At 31.6% G+C, this 21,343-nt stretch overlaps 1 protein-coding gene across 1 annotated transcript; it reads right to left on the reverse strand.

The window, feature by feature from the left end:
- Positions 1 to 1,857: 1,857 nt before the first annotated feature.
- Positions 1,858 to 21,068, reverse strand: LOC140447860 (cuticle protein 7-like). The gene is made up of 4 exons (XM_072540770.1): positions 21,023 to 21,068; positions 15,229 to 15,426; positions 5,890 to 6,082; positions 1,858 to 2,086 (listed from the first exon to the last, which is right to left on the reverse strand). Exons 1-4 carry the CDS (start codon positions 21,032 to 21,034, stop codon positions 1,953 to 1,955), a joined length of 537 nt encoding a protein of 178 aa, XP_072396871.1. The 5' UTR covers positions 21,035 to 21,068; the 3' UTR covers positions 1,858 to 1,952.
- Positions 21,069 to 21,343: the final 275 nt, after the last annotated feature.

Consider the following 21,343-nt stretch of genomic DNA (forward strand, 5'->3'; position numbering starts at 1 on the left):
AATATTTCGTGTTGGTATCATGTGACCTCACGGGCTATGACGCGGATGACGTGCAACGGTAAGTAAATTAGATGAAGTATACGTGTTTTTTTATCGAGCGGCTTATCGCAGCCGTTTCTTCTGACATTACTTACGCCTTAAAAAAACTTAACTATGCTCTCCGTAAATACAAATATCAAAGCCAACAACTAATTATACTTATATTTTACAAAAGTTCAATCACCAGCTAATTCACAAAACTCGAATACGTCCACCCACCTTGACTAACGAATTCAAAGTGATATATATATATATATATATATATATATATATATATATATATATATATATATATATATATATATATATATACCTATATTTATTCTTCATATTTAAAATCATACGTTTTGTGAATTGTAGTATATAAATATATCTCTAATAAACATAGAAAGCAATATAGCATTGGTAAACGGATAATAAGTATTCGGAAAATGTTACTATCCAAAAAGGCGTTTTACAGGGACGTACTTTGCTGCCCCCATTTAGTATTTACTAAGAACATGTACTTAGAGATTTTATGGCAGAAGTTAAAGACGGATTTTTGATCAATATCATATTTATAAGGGAAAATGCAGAAGGCCCTTGACGTATAATTATAGAGGCCTTTAAATCACTAGCATACATGTCAGAACAGTCTATAAAACGACATCAATAGTAATCAGCTTCCTCTTCTCAGCTTGACATATTATCGAACGTTGGCAATTATTGAGGCTATTTAGAGTTTTTTAAAATCTTTTAGGGATTTTGCTTGTTCCAAGAAGTTCAGCCGCAATCTGGACTGCTTTCAACATTAATCTTACAATGCTTAATAAGCTTAATCATTTGGTATTTTGTATTATATAGTATATGTGTCAGGTATTATAATCTTTTGTTGATAGTCTGTTTATGTTTGTTGGTTGATTTAAGTTAAAGTTTATATTTATGTGTGATTCAGCCACAATTGATTGTAGTGAAAATTACATTTTTAACTAAAAATTTGACGTTTCGATTTCCACTCTGGAAATTGGTTTCAAAAAAATATTATTCAATAAGTGTGTTAAAAAAGGATGTATAACCGCCAAAGTTGTTGAAGAGGGAAAATTGAAAGTTGACTTACTTGGCCCCAATGTTGTATGCAACAGCCTTGCTTTGGATGAAAAAATACGAGGGTAGATTTTTGCCCCATGGAACTTTAAATTGTGATTGTTATGTGTGCTTTTGCATTATTTGCAAATGCAATAGGTGTGTGTGTGTGTGTGTGTGTGGACGTGTGTGTGTGTATGTGTGTGTGTGTACCTATGTGTGTGTGCATGTGTGTGCGTGTGAGTGTTCGTGTATTGTGTTTATGTATTGTGTGGTACATATATATTGTTTATGATTGTAGATATAATGCCTGCGACTTCCTTTACTCCGCCATAGTTGGTATGTTCTTGTTGCTGACTTCTTTTTTTAGTATTGGCAACCAAAATCTGTTATATTCACCTTATGGATTTGCTCCACTTTTTTCCCTATGAGTATGATCAGTGCTGCTTCTTTGATGTTTCTCTTTTTCGTGTTTAAATGGGCAGTCCTGTTATTAGCTCTATAAAAAGGTTTCTATTGGTTTTCCGACACATTCCAGAACATCGAACACATACCTTTGCTTCATTACTACTAGTTGCTTGGCCTTTTTAATAATTAAATTGAGCAAAATCTTTTTACTATTATTTTTACGTAGTTTAATAGTTTAAGAGTTGTTGTAAGTCTTTCAGTATGTCAACTAGTAGATTATAAATACATGTATAAAATATAATAAATAACTGAAAATATTTATTTTTTAACCATATTTATTATAAAATAACTTAAAAATATATACAACAAAATCAGTAATACAATGCAACATGTAGGTAAGAATGTCAACAATGGCACTTAGATCCAATCCAAGAATGTCTACATCAATGGTAGCCGTCTAAGTTCAGTCCTAGATCGTGACTGACTAATGCTTTAGTGTATACTGGAGCAGCTAACAAGGTTTTAGCTACAACTGGTTGTACAACCTTGTGGACTACCTGTGGGTGTACTGCTTTACCTATAAAATACAAAGTATTGGGTTACAAAATATTTAGAGCTTTGTAATATATAAATATGTAAAATCATGTGCTTTTTCAATTTAAAAATTCACATTATAAATTTAATCAATATATGTTTTGAAATTCTTAATTCTTAAGAAATTTAGAAATTGTGTTTAATATTCAATAAAGTTGTTAACAGCTGTTTTTTCATTTATCAAAATTGTATTACACAATGGAACTAGAAGTAGAATATGACGGTATAAGAGATTCCAAGAAATATAAATGAACTTAGAAAAGGATCATCAACAACGAAAACTGCAGGAAACTGGGGAAATGCTTGATTGATTGATATTTGTACAACCTTATAGAAGATAGGATAAAACCAAAATTAAAAGTGAAACTGGAACAAACCATGAAGTGGAGATATCCAGGAGTGTCTAGTATACCTATTCAATACAAAGCACGTGGTGTTCCTGTGTATTAAGGTATAAAAAATGCTTATTAAAAGCTTAAAATTTTTATTTTAAAGAAGATCTTTTCGGAATTGAATCATTCCATCATGAGTTTAATAAAAAGTTGTTAAAAACATTGTATGGCCACATAAAAACATTGGAAGGACATCAGTATTAAAAAACAATCCTCATGGTATTTATAAAGGTAAATGCAATAGACTGTTAACTTGTTGATTAATAAAAACTGAAAATGGGGGCATCTTACATGACCCCCTGTAGCTGGTGAGGTTTTATCGACTTACATTACCTCTGATCTGTGCTGGAATCTAGGGCTAACTGTAGTTAGCTAACTTAAACATTTGGGATTAAAACTGTTTCAAATGTACTGGCCGATTGGCAAGAAATTCAGACTAAAAACAGAAACTAAACTCCTAATGTACAAATCAATCCTAAAGCCATTATGGACTTACGAAATAGAATTTTGGGGTGCTGCTATTAACTAAAAGCTTAAAATCCTTAATCGAATTACATGAGACTATAGGTGAAGTGCGTAGATTAAAACGATTCAAACTAACCGACTTAAGTAATAGATTTAGTCAGATAATAATAGTATGTTCAATAGAACCTACTCGTTACAGTAAATTAATATTAAAGGTATTTTCTTGCTGAAGAGAATTATTACATGTCAACAATATTTGTCAAAAAACTTTACGTATGCTAAGGACACATTGTTAATAAAGTGGACACAATAAAAAATGTAATTTTATCGACGAAGAAATACTATCGACTGAATTTTTTACCTTCTGTAAACAGTTAAGCTAATTATTAAACACTAATAAACTATTGCAATGCTTTAAACTCCGCAATATGTACAGCAGTTCGGCAGTATTTAAGTTTTGTTATTACTCTATTAAACTTTAGATTGAAATGTGAGGCTCTCAAAAAATAGAGGTAGTTATCTGCTTTATAATAATTAGAATAAGAGACAATTCATACATAAAGACCTTTTTTGTGTTTTAGAGATATAGTTCAATAAAAGATTAGAAATTATCGACTTTTCTTTTTCAAATAACAACCTTTATCAGATATAAACAATAAAAACATAAATAGAGAAGTATAGGCAAATTAACGTTTGTATTTATAAATAAATCTATGGAGATTTTCCACGGTTGTAAATTGAGCAAAAAACAAGAACGTTTATATCTTCTTTTTCTTACGATGCCTATCCATTCCGGATGTTGGCGATCCTAACTTTGCTTGCTGCTATTCTGAATAGTCCGGTTGTCGATGTATTAAACCACTTTCTCAGGTTTTGAAGCCAAGATATTCTTCTTCTCCCTGGTCCTCTCTTTCCAAATACCTTGCCCTGAAGAATGAGTTGCAACAAGCCGTATCTCTGTTCATTACTCATAACATGGCCAAGATATTCTAGTTTGCGCTCTTTGATGGTGTTAATAATCTCGCATTCCTTAACATTAACATTAGTCACACGATCCACCCATGAAATTCTTAAAATACGCCTGTAATACCACATCTCGAATGCCTCGAGTTTTCTTAAAGAAGCGTCGGAAAGTGTCCAGGCCTCTACTCCGTATAATAACGTAGAAAATACATAGCATCTAATGAGAGAGATTTTGGTAGCAAGTGGTAAATCGTGACTTCTGAAAAGAGACTTCATCATTATGAACGCTGATCTCGCTTTTCCTATGCGTTGTTTTATTTCACTGGAGTGATCCCATTTTCTGTTAATGTTGGTACCAAGGTATATGTAGCTGTCCACTCTGTCAATTGGATGTTGGTTAACCAAAAGCTGTGTATTTAATATTACGCGCTTACTGACTACCATGTACTTTGTTTTCTTCGTATTAAGATCAAGTCCGTGTTCTCTACTTATATCTGATATACGCGACATTATTCTTTGCAAACCGTCCAGACTATCTGCAAAAACTACTGCGTCGTCGGCATATCTAATGTTGTTTAGACGTATTTCGTTGACTAATACGCCTTTTTGTAGTTCGCCTAGCGCTTGCTCGAAGATATATTCAGAGTATATATTAAATAACACCGGGGACAGAATGCATCCTTGCCTCACTCCTCTATCCATGGAGACTGCCTCTGTCAATTGGTCATCCACTTTAATATTGGCTGTTTGGTTGTAATATAAATTATAAATGATTCTTAAGTCCCTATCATCTAACCCCACTTCTTTATACTTCAACGTTTATATAGTGCATAAATATTGCTTTGTCACATTTTTAAAATGAAAAAATTATTCAATTATAACTACCCTTCATCTAATGGGAACCATCAATAATTTTACACAGTCCAAAAAAAGTTTATAACATTAGTGCTTTAGCGAACATTGAAATCAATAAATTTCAAATTGGGAACCTAATTATTCCTATCCTGCATCTAGCAATTCTTTCCTTTTAAGTTTAATCTTTACTGTCTTTTCCCAATATGTTTTTAAAATGGAATATTTTATAATACCCCAAAAAGAAAAAAAAAATTAATCTATTTTATTTTCCTAAATGTGTTCACCAATAACTCATAAAATATCTAATACATCTAGAAATATTTCAATCAATTAAGCTGTCACTTACTCACAAAAAGAGACAAAGCTGTCACGATCCAGATATTGTGAAACTCGTTAAAGTGCAGAGACTTCGATGGGCTGGATACATTGCTAGGATGTCAGATCACGAATACACGAAGAGATAAACATTTTCAAAACCAGGGGCACAAGAAGCAGAGGACGACCACGAATGAGATGGATTGATGATGTGGAAGAAGACCTACAGATTTTAAGGGTCAGAAGATGGAGTGAAGTTGCGAGGAATCGACAGGAGTGGCGACTTCTTTGTGAGCTGGCTAAGATCTACAACAGATTGTCGAGCCACTTATGATGATGATGATCTAATATATCTAGAAATATTTCAATTAATTAATCTGTCACTTATTCACAAAAAAAGACAAAAATAGTAGAATACTAGTGCACCAAATCACTAATATCGATGTGAAAAGTTCAGAGGTTTCATAATTCAAACCTAAGCGTGGCCAAAATAACAAGAAAGTTTAATAGCTAGTTGTTAAAATTAAAAATGGATCTACGATTTAAATTAGGCTACGCCAGTTTATGGTGATAGGAATGACGTTGAAGAGCTGGAAAATCTAAACACACACATATACGCGTTAAAAAATTACTACTTGAGGTACTGCCAGAAATATTTGAATTTTTCAACTTGAGTGTAACTTTTTCTTAGAAACTTTGACATTATAATTTAAACAAAAAGTTCCCAATACTTAGTCTTTACTTTGCTTACTTCATATATTCTAAAACCCTCTATAACTAAATATCTATTTCTTACCTATCCTACTGACTACAGCATTGAATCCGTTGTGAGGATCAGCAGTATACTTAACTACTCTAATTGTGCCATCAGGTTCAGCAAGAGAATATTCTCCTTTGACGGAATCGCCCACTCGAACTTCGGACTGTTGTTTTCTGTCACCAGTGTGAGCATCTTCTACTCCATATTTAAATTCATAGTGTGCTGGTGCCTAAATATTAAAACTGTGTTAAGTAGGAAATCAGAAAAAGTAATGTTAATTATTTTTCTACATGTTTGAACTTCTTACATAAAAAGAAAAAAACAAAAAACATAAGTACAAACCATTTTCATCAGAATATTGGATATCAATTTGCAAAAAATGGACATTCTATTGGCAATAAACATGAAATTTACATTTTAAAAATATACATATTATATACATCTACTTATAAATACACTGTTTCAGTTTTCTAAAATGGAAACTTTACTTTAATCAACGTAACCACTGTATAACCTTTTATCCCTGTCAAACTAGTGGCGTTACATGCTAGCTTTCTTTAACTTTGTCTTTGATAACTCGCGCCTTTAACAGCTGGCAACCCTAATTTGCGACCATTTTTTCTCAGACAACCTTATATAATCATATTAAAAAAAAATAGCTATAATTTAATACAAAAAAAAACATGCATATACATCATGAGCAGCGTATTTTATTTAAAAAATTAATGAAATAAAATTTTTATTGAAGAATTAATCACCATTAATTTAATTAAAAAACTATTGCGGTCACTTTTTGACTGGCAACCTATTATCAATGTATTTTGAATGTATATGAAATCTGCTTCCCTCATTAAAATTTTTGGAATTTAACCAATGCTGATCTTTTTTTATTTATAGTGCATTCAAGGTGTTTTAACTTGTAGACTATTTCCAAAGATTTACTGTCTACTAATGATTTTATATTATTGTTAAATGGAAACAATATACAGAGTATGGCCAAATTACTACAAGATCAACTCAATAAATTTATAGCATGGTCTAGAAGGAGTGGTTTTCAATTTGCTTCATCTAAAACTCGCTGCATCATATTCTCAAAGAGACCAAAACAGATAAAAGAAATACCTACTTTGAAACTTGGGGGTCAGACACTTGAATATGTAAATACAATTAAATACCTAGGTTTAATATTTGATCAACCTCTAACCTGGAAGGACCACATCAAGTACCGCTTCAATATGTCATACATACAGCTATATGTCAAAAAAGATTAAACTTCTTAAAATGTCTTTCTGGTTCGAACTGAGTAGCGGACGGTACAACTCTACTCATATTATATAAAAATCTGATCCGCTCCAAGATCGATTATGAATGTCACGCTTACTCGTTTGCTTCAACATCAACTCTAAAAGTTTTAGACATCATTCAAAATAACGCTCTTAGAATAATAAGCGGTGCATTTAGAACAACCCCGATCTTAAGTATTCAGGCCGAACTCAGTGAACCACCATTAGATTTAATAAGACAGGAATTAATGCTCTCATATGCATTGAAGCGGTACTCTTTACAATATCATCAAACCATTCGTTGCTCGAATATCCAGCACGCAAAAACCCACATTCACTTGTACGAAAGATGCAGACGAATCATAAATGAATTAAACCTTAAAATCCTCGAAATCTATCCTACCAATATGCCAACTTCCCCTTCTTGGCTAATATTTTCTGCTTACATAAATTTAGATCTATTATCAGAAAATAAAAAAAAAGCAATCGCCATCTAATTAATTCTAAATATCAAACCTTAATTTCTCCATTTTCTTCCTTCAAACAGTTATTTACAGATGGATCTAGAACAGAACGTTGTGTAGCATCTGCCTTCATAACAAAGGATAAAATAAAGAAATATAAACTAGCGGAGACTAATACTATTTTAACAGGAGAGCTCTTTGCAATATATAAAGCCATATGTCATGTTACAAAATGTGCTAAAACTAACTTCTTAATAATTACTGACTCCCTAAGTTCTCTAGAAATCATCTCAAAAATCTATTCTTCCTATCCTGTAGCCAAACTCATTAAACAAGAATTGCACAACCTAAATCACAGAAACATTGCTTTCCTGTGGGTGCCATCTCATATTGGAATCACGAGAAACGATCTGGCGGATAAATATGCACGAGAAGGCTTAGATGACATAACTATTGAGTTCTATCCAAAAACTCCAGCGACAAATCTCAAATCATATTTCCACAGCAAAATGGTTTACATATGGAATAGCAGATGGTACAAAAAACATGAAAAATTACTTGAGATGAAACCAATATTTCAACCATGGTCTGATAGTTCCACCAATCGTTTTTCTCAGGTTATCATCATCACGACTGCGGCTTGGTTATAGTCGCCTTACGCATGGACATCTGATGACAAGGGATCCCCAACCGAAGTGTTATGCTTGCCAGACCCCGCTAACAGTAAAACACCTTCTAAGTAGTGGAGTGCCCGTTACACAGTGCGGAAAGATGTAAATTCGGAATCCCGGAGAATTTGAGAGAACTATTCTTAAAGTGGGGTGCCAAAGTGATTATCCAATATACAGGGTGGTCCTTAAGTAATTGTACAAAAAGAAACAGTAGATTTTACACTTTAAAATATTACAATTTAAGCCAAATTGCTTTAATAAAATGTTGATATTAAGAAAGATACAGGGTGTTAAAGTGCAAAATTAAAATTTTATTTTTCGCTATAACTTTCATGTTTTTAAACATTTATGTATAAAAATTTACAATTGGGTACTATTAAATATGAGAAATTATAATTTGATTCACACTTTGATGTAACTGATAGAAGGCGCCACTTATGCCACATATGTAGTATAAATTTGCACTTAACTTTTTTGCTCTTTAAGTTACCTGTATTTGGGATAAAAAATATTATATAATAATATAAAAGATACAATATTTTAACAAACAAAAGATATACTTGTTAATAACTTCAAAACTTAACAGTTTTCGAGATAATCGCATTTTAAAAATCAGTTGCATAATTCTGATCTAAGGCAATTACTCCAGGCAACGAAGAAAAAATAGACAAAAACATTAATACTTCTGAATTTTGGTATAAAATACCTTTAAATAAAGGTAATAGTTAACGAAATATTAAATAAAATAAATATATCAGCAGGATAATTAATAATAGGATTTTACGTCAAACATTTTACGTTTTATGTTAAATTAAAGTCATAATCAAAACATTTTGCTTACAAACCAAATTAAGAAATAGTTAAACTAAATAACATAACATTTTTTGTCAAAGTAAATGTTCGATATGTCCACCATTTTCTTTAATTCATTTGTCAATATATTCCATAAAAGATCGTCTCATATTAAATATCATCATTGGTTCTAAAGGAACTGCTGCAGTATTTATTTCTTCCCATAGTTGGTTGTAAATGTTTATGGGATTCTTATAGACACGTTGTTTTAATGCTCCCCATACACCAAAATCAAGCGGATTAAATTCGGGGCTACGTGGTGGCTATAATGTATAATGGATGAATGTATTATTTTGGATACATATCCAAATCTAATGGTATATTATGGAACTACATCTTATTTGTCGCAGAAGTTAAATAATTTATTAAACTGTGATGTATCTGGTTCATTGGTTACTTATACACACACGGAATAACCTATCGATGACATTACTTATTTATATGATTACGTTACAACTTACGAGTAACTATAATTACATCCCGAATAAATGGACTATTATGATTTACTAACTAACTAATATTATGCTAAACTAAATTGCCTGTGTGTTTACTATATTTATAACAATATCGGTTATTAGGACAACGATGATGCTTTTGTAAAAATGCATATTCAATACCTGTGTTCTAGTTTCTATTTGTCCAAACAAAAATGGGTAAACAATATACGTAATATATAATAAGTATTCTTTTCGGATTTTTTATGAATTAAATAATTATATCAATATCTCACCACATTGCCAAGGAATATGACTACCACGACCAATCCAACGTTCAGAAAAGTTGTATTTAAGTATGTTCTAACTGCCTTATCTCTAGAATGTAGTGGTATACCATCTTGCATAAACCACATATTTTGGGTTTGTAGCATTTTACGATAGAGAAAAAGTAATACAACGCCATTATAGAAACTTAAGAAGCGATAGCTAAGGGAAATTGTAAACATGATGATGGCCAACGTCTGAATACGGACACGACACCTAAAGAAGAAGATGAAATATTTTTTCTCAAATAAGACATTTAGTACCCAAAACAAAGCATTTTGTGATGTTAAATTATCATCTTTGATTTGTTTTAATAAGAATAAACTATGAATTATGCTTATCTACAGGTATTCAGTGCTTTACCGCTCAAATATCAAACTAAGAATTATTGTGCAGCTGACTTATAAAATGCATTTATCTCGAAAACGGTTGAATTTTTAGGTTACTAACAAGTACACCTTTTTTTTGTAGTGTCTTTAATATTTTTTAACACAAATAGAGCTAACTTAAAAAGCAAAAAAGTTAAGCGCAAGTTTATGCCACACATGTGACATATGTGGCGCCCTCTATTAGTTACATTAAAGTAAGTATAAAATTATAATTAACCCTTCTCTAAAGCATCCAACTGTAAATTTTTGTCCAAAAATATTTACAAACGTAAAAGTTATAGCGAAAAATAAAATTTTAAATTTCCATTTTAACGCCCTGTATCTTTCTTAATATCAACATTTTATTAAAGCAATTTGGCTTAAATCGTAAGTTCAGAATCTACGGTTTCTGTTTGTACAATTACTTACGGACCACCCTGTATAAAAGCAATAAACTGTTTATACAAAATTTAATTGTTACGCTATTCAATTATTGTTAATACTTTTTCTTTTTTTCGCGAGTAGCCTTACAGACTGATACGGGTTTGTAAATAAAAAAAACTGTCTACTAATATTTGGGCTTAGTGATTTTGTTATCTGCTAATGATCATAAACTTTGTTTTATCAACTTATCTGCGAGTACAGCATTGTTATGTCATAACGTATGTTGTTAATATGTTCCGGTAATTTTTATCTCTCTTGCTTAGTTTTAAAACCTTATCTGGAATATTTCCTCTACATAGACATTGATCAGAAGAGGAGAAAAAATACAGCCCTACTGTACACCTCTTATTAGGTTATTTGCATTTTTTGAGGTCGACACTGACTTTTGATTCTTTGATTTCCAGATTGATTTCAATATAAATTTTGAATAGTTTACTGTTCCTTTGTATTCAGTTCAAATTTCTTAGCGTGTTCATCATTGTACGATGTTTTATGCGGTCAAACGCTTTTTGATTATCTTCCAACGCTATAAAGATGTCCTTCTATAGATCATAAAAGTTTTAAGTAATCAATTGCATTCAGTATAATGGCATTTTTGTATATCCTTCAATAAAAAATTTTTAGCAACGCATGACTCACTCTATACGGCTGTAGTTTTTATAGAGTTGGCATAGATCTCCAGGTTTCAATAATTTTGACATCTCTGCACCGACGAATTTTATCTTCTGAGGCCTTTTAGTCTTTTATATATTTGATGATATTCTCCACTTCCGATACCAGCATAAATGGTCCTGAAAAATTGCTTAAATCGGTTAGATTTGGTATAGCTGATCGTTTATCGAGATATGGCTTTAATATATTTTTCCCAAGCCAAGAGAATTTCAATATTGTTTGATAATATTCTATTGTTTTATTTAAACATCATGTTTTTTATTCCTAAAGCATCCCATCTGCTTAAATGTTTGAAATTTAATGAGTCATGTTGCTCATGTTACCCCTTTGCCTATTATTATTATTCTACTATTCAGTTTTCTTTTGCTTATCTTATTTTGTTTTCTATATCACTCCTTTTCTTATATTGTACTGTTATTTTTTAGTTTAGCTTTATGCTGTTCTTCAATTCTATCTAGGATCTCCCATATCATCCAAAATTTTTTTGCTTTTCGCATACTGTACCCAATAACTTTTTCTGTTGCTTATTTCAAGTTAATCTTCATATTTTCACCATCAATATTATTCTAAATAATATAATATACTTCTAAAGAACGATCAATCAAGATTAAAGAAAGATCGGTCGATATGTATTCGGATCGATAGTGTAAAAGGACTATCAAGAACCCTGAAAAGATTTTAACATTCTTAATCGCTACGCATCTGCTAATATTATCAGAAGAAAAAAAAAAAGAAGACGCCGTTAATAAATTAATGTCATATTCATAACGATGAAATGATATTTTAGTACCAAATCTAAGTGTGTCTTTAATTAAATAATAGAAAAAGTAGAAAAATACAAACTGGGGTATGCTTATAGAAAAATAAATAGCACACGGAAGAGATTAGGTGCCGTTTAGAAGAAACAAGTTCGACCTTCATGGAAATCAAACAAAATTATATTATACAAATATGAGAAAAAAACAAAAAATCTATATTATTAAATTGCTACATAATCTTCACATTATCATAAGGCGTAGAAAAACGTCTTCTTAAAAAGACTTAAAAAAATTAGATTTACATAAATTCGTACAAGAGGATGACACCTTTCTCTTCAGCCCTGAGCCCCGGAGGGAGTTCTGTCTCTGGTAATTTCTTCTAACTCAGGCATTGATCTTTTTCATAATCCTGTAATTTAATCGATCCATTTTTTTTTGGAGATCTTCCTCATGATCTTCGACCTTTTACATTTCCTTGGATAATAAGTCTTTCCATATTTTCTGTGTCTGTTCTCCTAATGTGTCCAAAGTATTTTAATTGTTGCACATAGACTGTGCTGGACAGTCATTTGCTGACCTTAAGTTCATTTAAAATGGAATTATTAGTCCTGTGGTTGGTCTACAAAATTCGCAATATTCATCTGTAACAGAAAATTTCAGTGGAGTATGTCTTTCTTTTTTCCACTTGTCATAGGATCCAAGATTCACAATAGTATGTCAGTATTGGGAATATTAAGCAGTTAATCCATCTTATTTTGAAGATGGATCAACTGGATCAGAAGAGATTGTGAAATTTGAAATTCCTTCCATAGTTTAGCCATCTTTCCCACGGATAATTTTGCTAGACCACATCTACGTTTTATTTCTTCCTGGAGTGACTCTGTGTTTGTAATAAATAATCCAGATATAAGTAAAAGCTCTTGTCTTTGGAAGTCATATCTTTGAACGTGTTGACAGCTTCACATACCTTGGCTATGTGAAGCTGTCAACAAACGAAGAAATTAAAAGTCGAATAAACTTTACAAATAGCGCATACTATGGACTCCAAAAACAATTCCAGGTAAGAAATATCCAAAAAAAACACTTAAATTATTGTATAAAACATTGCTGATGCCGGTTCTCACATATGGGGCGGAAAAATAGACTTTAACGTAGAAGGATGAAATACTTCTGGAAATATTCGAGTGTAAGATACTCTGCAAAATATTTGGAGTTATAAAAGATAAAGAGCAGTGGCGCAAAAGATATAATTTCGAATTATACCAACTCTTTAATGAACCAGTTGTGGTAACGTTCATTAAAATACAGCCACTTAGATGGGCAGGACCCATAATAAGAATGCCTGACAATATGATTGCTACAAATGCTAACGACAGGAACACCTATAGGAAGAAGAAGCAGAGGCTGACCGCGAATTAGGTGGTTAGATGAGTTGAGACCGACTTAGGGATACTAGAGATCAGAAGATGGGAACACGTTGCTAGAAGCCGAACAGAATAGCGACGAGTCTTAGAGCAGGCCATGATCGACAGAGAATTGTCGAACCAAAGATGATGATGATGATAAGTAAAAGCTTACAACATAAAACGGGTCAATCGTGGTTATGTGTATAATTGTTATGTAGTCTATCCACACTATCATGATCTTTGTTGTTCATATGTTTAACTGCAGACCAAATATTTAACTTTCGTTTTTAAACACTCATATGAGATAAATTACTTTTCTTGACTATTTGAAAGAAAGGCTGTGTCATCTGCAAAACGTAGGTTGTTCATTTTTCGGCCATTTATTGAGATGCCCTTTTCCCATTCTTCAAGCGCTCTTGTCAGAATATGGTTCTCATATGCATTAAACAACAGCAGCCTTAACTTAACGCTTCGATATCGCTTCGTAAAATGGTACATGTACTCCATACTGCTATATGGTGTAGAAACCTGGACCATAAAGGCCAATGTGATGAACCGATTGAAGACCTTTGAAATGTGGGTATTTAGAAGACTACTTAAAATTCCCTGGACAGATCACACAACAAATGTCGAAGTATTAAATCGAATGGACAAAAAACGAGAATTGCTGCCAATAATAAAAAGAAGAAAAACTGCTTATCTGGGTCATATATTTAGAAATTCGAAGTACCAGTTCTTAAAGCTTATTATGGAAGGGCAGATAGAAGGAAAACGGGGCATCGGAAGAAAGAAATACTCATGGCTTAAAAAGATAAGGGATTGGACAAATCTGGCCAGAATTGTCGTCAACATCCACTAACTGACTAGGACACCATAAGAAGAAGAAGATACACATTAAACAATTGAGGTGACAGTATATATCCTTGTCTGACACCTTGTTCTGGAGTTTTACATAAATTCGTACCAGATGATGTTATAGAAACTATTGTAAATAAGAAAGTATTGCATATAAAGTAGGTAATAAAGTGTTTTCAGCATGTAATAAGGCGAACCAAATATGCAATGTTTATAAAATTAAAATATAGAGAGAGCACAGTCTTGACAAAAAGAGAAATGACTAGAAGACACTTTAAAAAGAAGAAAGGCTTAGCAAAGGCAAATAATTGAATAGGGTCTTATAATTCATTGCTATATAAGAGACATGTTTTTGTTTTTGATGAAAAATGGTATATGTATCTATGTTCTCCTTTGTCAATAGTATAGTCACGTGAGAAGAATTTTCCTCCCAGTGGAGACTACAGCGATGAATTAATATTGAGACACAGAAAAATCTTAAGCAAGAAGAAGAAAAAAATATGGCATAACCGAAAAAAACTATTGAATGGCGTGTTTTTGTTTTGCATAGATAAAATCTAATAGCATTGATAGTGGCTAATAAATAGTTTTCAAGAAATAGCACTTTCCAGATATGACAAAAGAAATGGATGACGAAAGATCCAAAACTACCAATAAAATAGGGATGTGTGATAAAAAGGACAACAGCTATAAAAGACACAAATAAATGCCAAATATGAATATAGTTGTCTCTTATCTTGCTAAAATTGGGCGAAATATGCATCGAGGTATTAGGTAAGAGTGTGAATGAGGTATTAAAAATTTCATTTTAAACACTTTATAAAAAAATTATTTTACTTACACTATAATCAACTACAGTTTCTTTAGCTATAGCTACAGGTTTAGCAATCGCGATTGGAGCAGCAATAGCATGACTAGCTAGAGAAATTCCATGCCCATAATCACCAATTCCATGATCATCATCAAGGTGAAGTCCTCCGGAGATATACGAAATGGCTCCGCAATGAACGGACGCTATCATACACACAGCAATAAAAATCTGAAATTAAGTTGATAAACATATTAAATTTAATCTAAATAAATTCGAATTTACAATAAAAGAGTGCACTGGATTTTTTTCAAGATATTACAACAAGTTACATTAGCAATTAAAGTTTTTTGAAGAAAATATGTCCTTAACTAAAAAATAATTCAAAACTTAAAATTCAAGCATTAGATCTAACACGTAGATTTATATAACACTCATGATGCACTGAGGATATCCACTGTAAACATGATAGTACATGTTCAAGTTTTCCAGCCTCAATGGGAAGCTGAGCTTCATATTTTATTTCTAGTTTGTTAAGAAACTGTTCTTTAAATTAAACCGGTCTGATTTTTTTTATTGAGAAGCTAGTAAAATGCCCAGTATATGAGTCCGATAACTCTCACATCCAGATCTTCAGCTGGAAATCTCATTCTAACAGCGTTTCGGATACTCGTCTGATGATTGTCGACTAGTTTTGGCTGTTGGAAATAATTCGTCATATCAGAAATTTTTAAAAAGTCTTCCTGGTTTATACGATATACTATGAATGTTGTTTTTTTTTTCTGTAAAGCAAGTAAAACTACTTCACATTTTTTTAGAGAAAAGACATATTGGCAGTTAGCTCTAATGTGTTTTTCCACTAGGGCAAATTTCGATCTAAAAGAAGCATAGTCTGCCCAATTTGAGGAAATACATAAATAATTTCTTTAAAGCGGACTTCTGCTACTAGAGAAATCCAAACCGAGGCCAGTGACCAATTCTTATTTTGTCCACTGCACTTGTCAGAAATGGTAATAAGTTTGAAACCTTTTATATCATGGGATGAAAAATGTTTAATATTCCAATCTCGTCAGCTCCTCTGCCAGTTGTTGCCTCCTACCTGTAGAAATACTTCTGGGAGGCATACAAACTATGGATGCTGAAATTGTAACAAAACAACTTCTTTTTGTAAAGGTTGGCCCTGTTGATAATTCAGGAGCAGAATTAGCAAAGCCTGCTGAAGATCGAATGTTAGAGCATAAATCCCATTAGATGTTGAGGCTTCCAGCCTATATATAATTATATATATATATATATATATATATATATATATATATATATATATATATATATACATATATATATATATATATATATATATATATATATATATATATATATATATATACATTCATTATTTCCTATTAGAAATTAATCTTATTCACATACTTTTTTCACTTATTTCTAATATTATTAGATAGTCATTGTTAAAATATTCATGAATAAAGTATAATTTCTATAACAATGATATTAGCTGTATGGACAGTATTTTATCCTTAAAATACTTTTTTCTTCAAACTTCAAATAATGATGACATTACTTGTCTAACTTGATCCTGTCAAAGTTTGATGTCTCCGCCGGCAGCAGTTTTTTTTCCCATTTCTTTACGGCGGAGGAAAAAATGTTGTCATGGCAACAATAGGAAACATATCACAAAGCAACAATACAAATGTCATTAACAACAATTAAACATCATTTTTATTTATAGTAATATTAAAAGTACAATTAGTTAATGAGGCATTTTCAAAATTGAAACCGTGCAAAAATGTTCCCTACTCTTGATACGCATTGGTAATTGTTGATGATACTGATGGTCGAGAACAACTTTCAGCAATCATTCCCGATGTTGGCGAATCATGAGGGTTTAAAATTTTTTGAGCATTATCGTTCTTATCGGACTTGGAGGGCCCCAAACGTGCTACTGCATCATTAGCCGCGGACTCAATTTTGTTTAGGTTTTCCATTTTCGCACTAAATTTGCGCTTGCGGTTGCAACAACAATAAGCTGTCTTTAATAATTGCAAACAACTGTCAAACAACTGTAACCAGGGAGACGCAAATCCCACCGACAACTTAATTATTTTAATTTCTAACATCTAGACGACTTTGATAGTTGTCACAGTTAATTTCGAGTAAAAATAGCATATGAATTGTACTATTTATGGTTGAAAATTGCTACGTTTGAAGAAAAAATAGTATACTTTATTCGGCAAAGAAGCGACTTTTCTTGACTTGCCTCTATTACGGTATGCCCTCTATTACTTGCCCTCTAATATCGGGCGCGTCAAGAAAAGTCATGCCTCTCCGCCTCATAAAGTAATATATTATTATATACTATAAAATTAATATTTTAGCAAATATTTCTTATTTGATGAATGTTGTCATAAGAAAAATTACTACAATAATCGTTTCTGTTACAGAAAAATGAGTTACGAAAGATGTCAAGCCTGGATACAACAACTCATGGAAGAAGCTTTGTCAGATGATGCACTTGACTTGGAATATGATGACAATGGTAATGATAATGAGGAAGACTGTTTAAAACAAAGACGCGAGGACTCGGAAAGCGAACAAGAGTTTGACGAAACATTGTAACTGTAATTGAAATCGAAAGCGAAAAATGTAACGTCCACCAAATCAAATAAAAATATTGACAGTCCATATTATACTGTAAAGTCAAGAAAGAAACACTGTCTACCAATAAATTTGCGAAGCTATAGGGCAAGATCAAAAAACATTGTTAGAGCATAAATCCCATTAGATGTTAAAGCTTCCAGAGTCGCTTCTTTTATAGCGTTTTGGCCAGCTTTGTCTTTTTGGTGATATATAAGTCTTGTTTAAATTTTAACTCTTGTATAGCGCCTTTATCAGTTTTTGAAGCAGCATTCTTAAGAGCGACGTTTATGCTGTCACAAACAACTCAAGTATTTGTTTGTGGGTTTTTAAACTTAATAATAACTTCTTTGGTAAATAAACGTCTAAATTTATCCGAAGATATATAGTTGCTGACTTGTATTCATTCTTGCTTATAAATATCATATCACTTCTTTACAGTATATTCCAATGTCATGAAATACGTGTTAGGATTATCTTGACGAGAGTAGTGGCTCTCGTACTTAGGTAGTGATTCAATGAAAGACCTGAAAAAACCGATTTGTTGATCAGTATATTTTCTTTAATGATTTTTGTGTGAACCGCTACCATTTATCTTTGGAGTTGATAAACCAGTTTTCATACTTTTTACAACATTATCAACTCGTCCTCTGTTGTTTTGTAACCCATGTATGTTTAAGAATGTCTTCTTACAAATTTGTAATTTACCAGTCATAGAGGACCTTATGTAATACATCACGGTGTGGCATCGCCCTGAAGATGTACTTTTAGTAGTACTACGAGCTTTAAATTTTAGCTCTATGCAGCCAAATATGTATACAATTTTGATATTAAAGTTGCCCAGTTTCCAAAAGTTCTCAAAAATGTTTTTCACACCATCTTGAAATAAAAGTGTAAAACATTTATTTCTACAACAGCAGTCTGATCCTATGGACTTTTCTTTTTGTACCATTTCCTTACTACGATAGCTGAGATAGTTTTTGCCACTATTTATAGAAGAAGATGCCAAACACTGTAAAATATCCAACAATGTTGATACAGACATATAAGCTTTCTTCAACATCATCTTAGATGCAGGCGAGGTAACTATCAAGAAAACTTAATTTATTACAAAACATAAACCAGTTCCTTGGTGAAATAAACAATGTAAGGCATCGATTGAAGCTTCCAAATAAGCCTTTACAAATACAAAAGATATAAAACACTTAACAACAAAATAAAATTGAAAATAATTAAATCTAACGCTCAGTTAAAAATAAACAATTTGTAATTGGTCACAATTTGTATCCAGTATAAACAACAGGGCACTATGTCTGAAATGTGGACGAATGTCAAAAAAATATCTGGAATACAGGTTTTTAACAAAATTATTCAACTAAATAAATATAAAAGAGTAATCATAAAAATAGATCTAATACAAATAATTATAACAATAATTTTATCAATTTTACACAAAACGAAGAACGCAATGTAATTATACCCTTTGTAGATGACAAATATGCTTTAAACTGCAAATTTAATATATATATATATATATATATATATATATAAATACAAAGATTCGTTAAACATATTTAGAGATACTAGTGAGGGTCCAGATAATATCTCAATTGTCTTTCCTAAGAATGCACACGATTATCTACTTAATATATTTAATATTATTTGGACAGAACAGAAATTTCCAACAGCGTGGAGAGAATCTATTATAATACCAATATTAAAACCAAAATATTCCAAAACAGATACTGAGCCTTACAGACCAATTGCACTAACATGTACTGTATGCAAACTATTAGAAAAAAATGGTCAACTATCGTCTCCTTCGTACACTTGAAGATGGAAATATTATTGTTCCAGAACTAAATGGTTTCCGACAAAATGGATTAAGTCTAGACAATATTACATACCTAGAAAGCAGTGTACATGAAGCCCTCTACCTTAAACAAAGATGTACTGCAATATTGTTGGATATTGAAACAGCCTTTGATACTGCCTAGCGCCACCGTATCATCAGATTACTATACGATTTAGAAATTAAAGGATATTGTCTTTTATTTAGAAAAATCTTCTTACATAAAAGGTATATGCAAGTTCGAGTAAATGGTATCTTGCCGTCAAAAGTGGAATTCGAAAATGGGCTCCCTCAGGGATCTCTTATAAGCCCTATAATTGCCATAAATAATGTTCTACGAAATCTAAAACTTCCACTAAAAGGCCAATTATATGCTGACGATCTCGTAATATTTGGCCAAAGCAAAAACTTAACCAACCTCTCACAAATTGCACAGAATTTCTTGTTAAATATTGAAAAATGATAATGAAACATACAATGAATTAAAAGTATGTGGTAATAGAGATATTCATCTTAAGTAATACATATAAAAGAGATTAATACACATCTGGATATAGACATAGAAAACTAGTATACAATACTGCAATAAGCCCAATTATGACGTACAATTCAGCTATAAGACTTGATATGCGCAGAACAAAGTAAATAACGGAAATAGCAGTGATCCAAATAATATAAAGAATAATCGGCAAAAAATTCACAAAGGGAAAAATGAAAATATAAAAATGTTGGCGACAAATGCGAGCACGGTTCATACAAAAAAAAAACAAGGCGAAGAATCATGGAAAGACCGTAAGAACTGTGGTGTGACTGTTCGGAAGATACCGAAGATAGAACAAGCACTTTGCCTAGATTCCTAGAAGAATGAAAAAGAACATTATCACCATTATGTGTCGAAAGTAAATACAGTGCTTCTGTGAAAGCAAAAATTGTAGCTTCAATGGTTAAACAATTGTTTTCAGTTGTAAACAGTTTTCTTTGTTTTTCTAAAATTGATAATTTCTTAATTGTTCTTTGAGTCACCCACTTAATTTAAATAAATAATAAATCACAAAAGATACTATAGTATATAGAGATAGTATGATAATATTCAATTATTTTAAAGTTTTTCTATTCTTTCGTTAGGGTTTTATTATGTAATAGCAAACTGCAACATAATAGAATATTAAAAACTTGCAGTAAATAATTGATATATAGATAAACAACGAATAAGATATTGATGAATTAGAATTGCTGCAACTAAATAAGACACAAAAATTTAAGTAACGTTAACGACATTATATCATAACCTACACAAAACGTTAATAAAAATATTTTTCTTACTTTGGCGAACATATTGCGGTTAAATCCAATGTTATTTGTCACAAAATAATTGCACTGACTGATGAATGCTGTGTTAGTTAGTCTTTATATACGGAATGAATTTAGCGTGGTACTTCAAACACGTTCATTGAAATTGCTGAAAAAACCGAGTTCCAAGTTACCTTGTTAATTGATCAAAATATTTGCAATTTGAAAGTGCAATACCTGCATATGTGTACAGAATTGGATTTAAAATCATCTTTTTTAATTCGTATGTATACAGCCATCAAGAAAAAGCGTAATTAGACCAAGTTGGGAAATTTATATATCATTGGAAGTGTT

The sequence above is a fragment of the Diabrotica undecimpunctata genome, chromosome 8 (assembly GCF_040954645.1).
Source record: "Diabrotica undecimpunctata isolate CICGRU chromosome 8, icDiaUnde3, whole genome shotgun sequence".
Taxonomy (NCBI): Eukaryota; Metazoa; Arthropoda; class Insecta; order Coleoptera; family Chrysomelidae; genus Diabrotica; species Diabrotica undecimpunctata.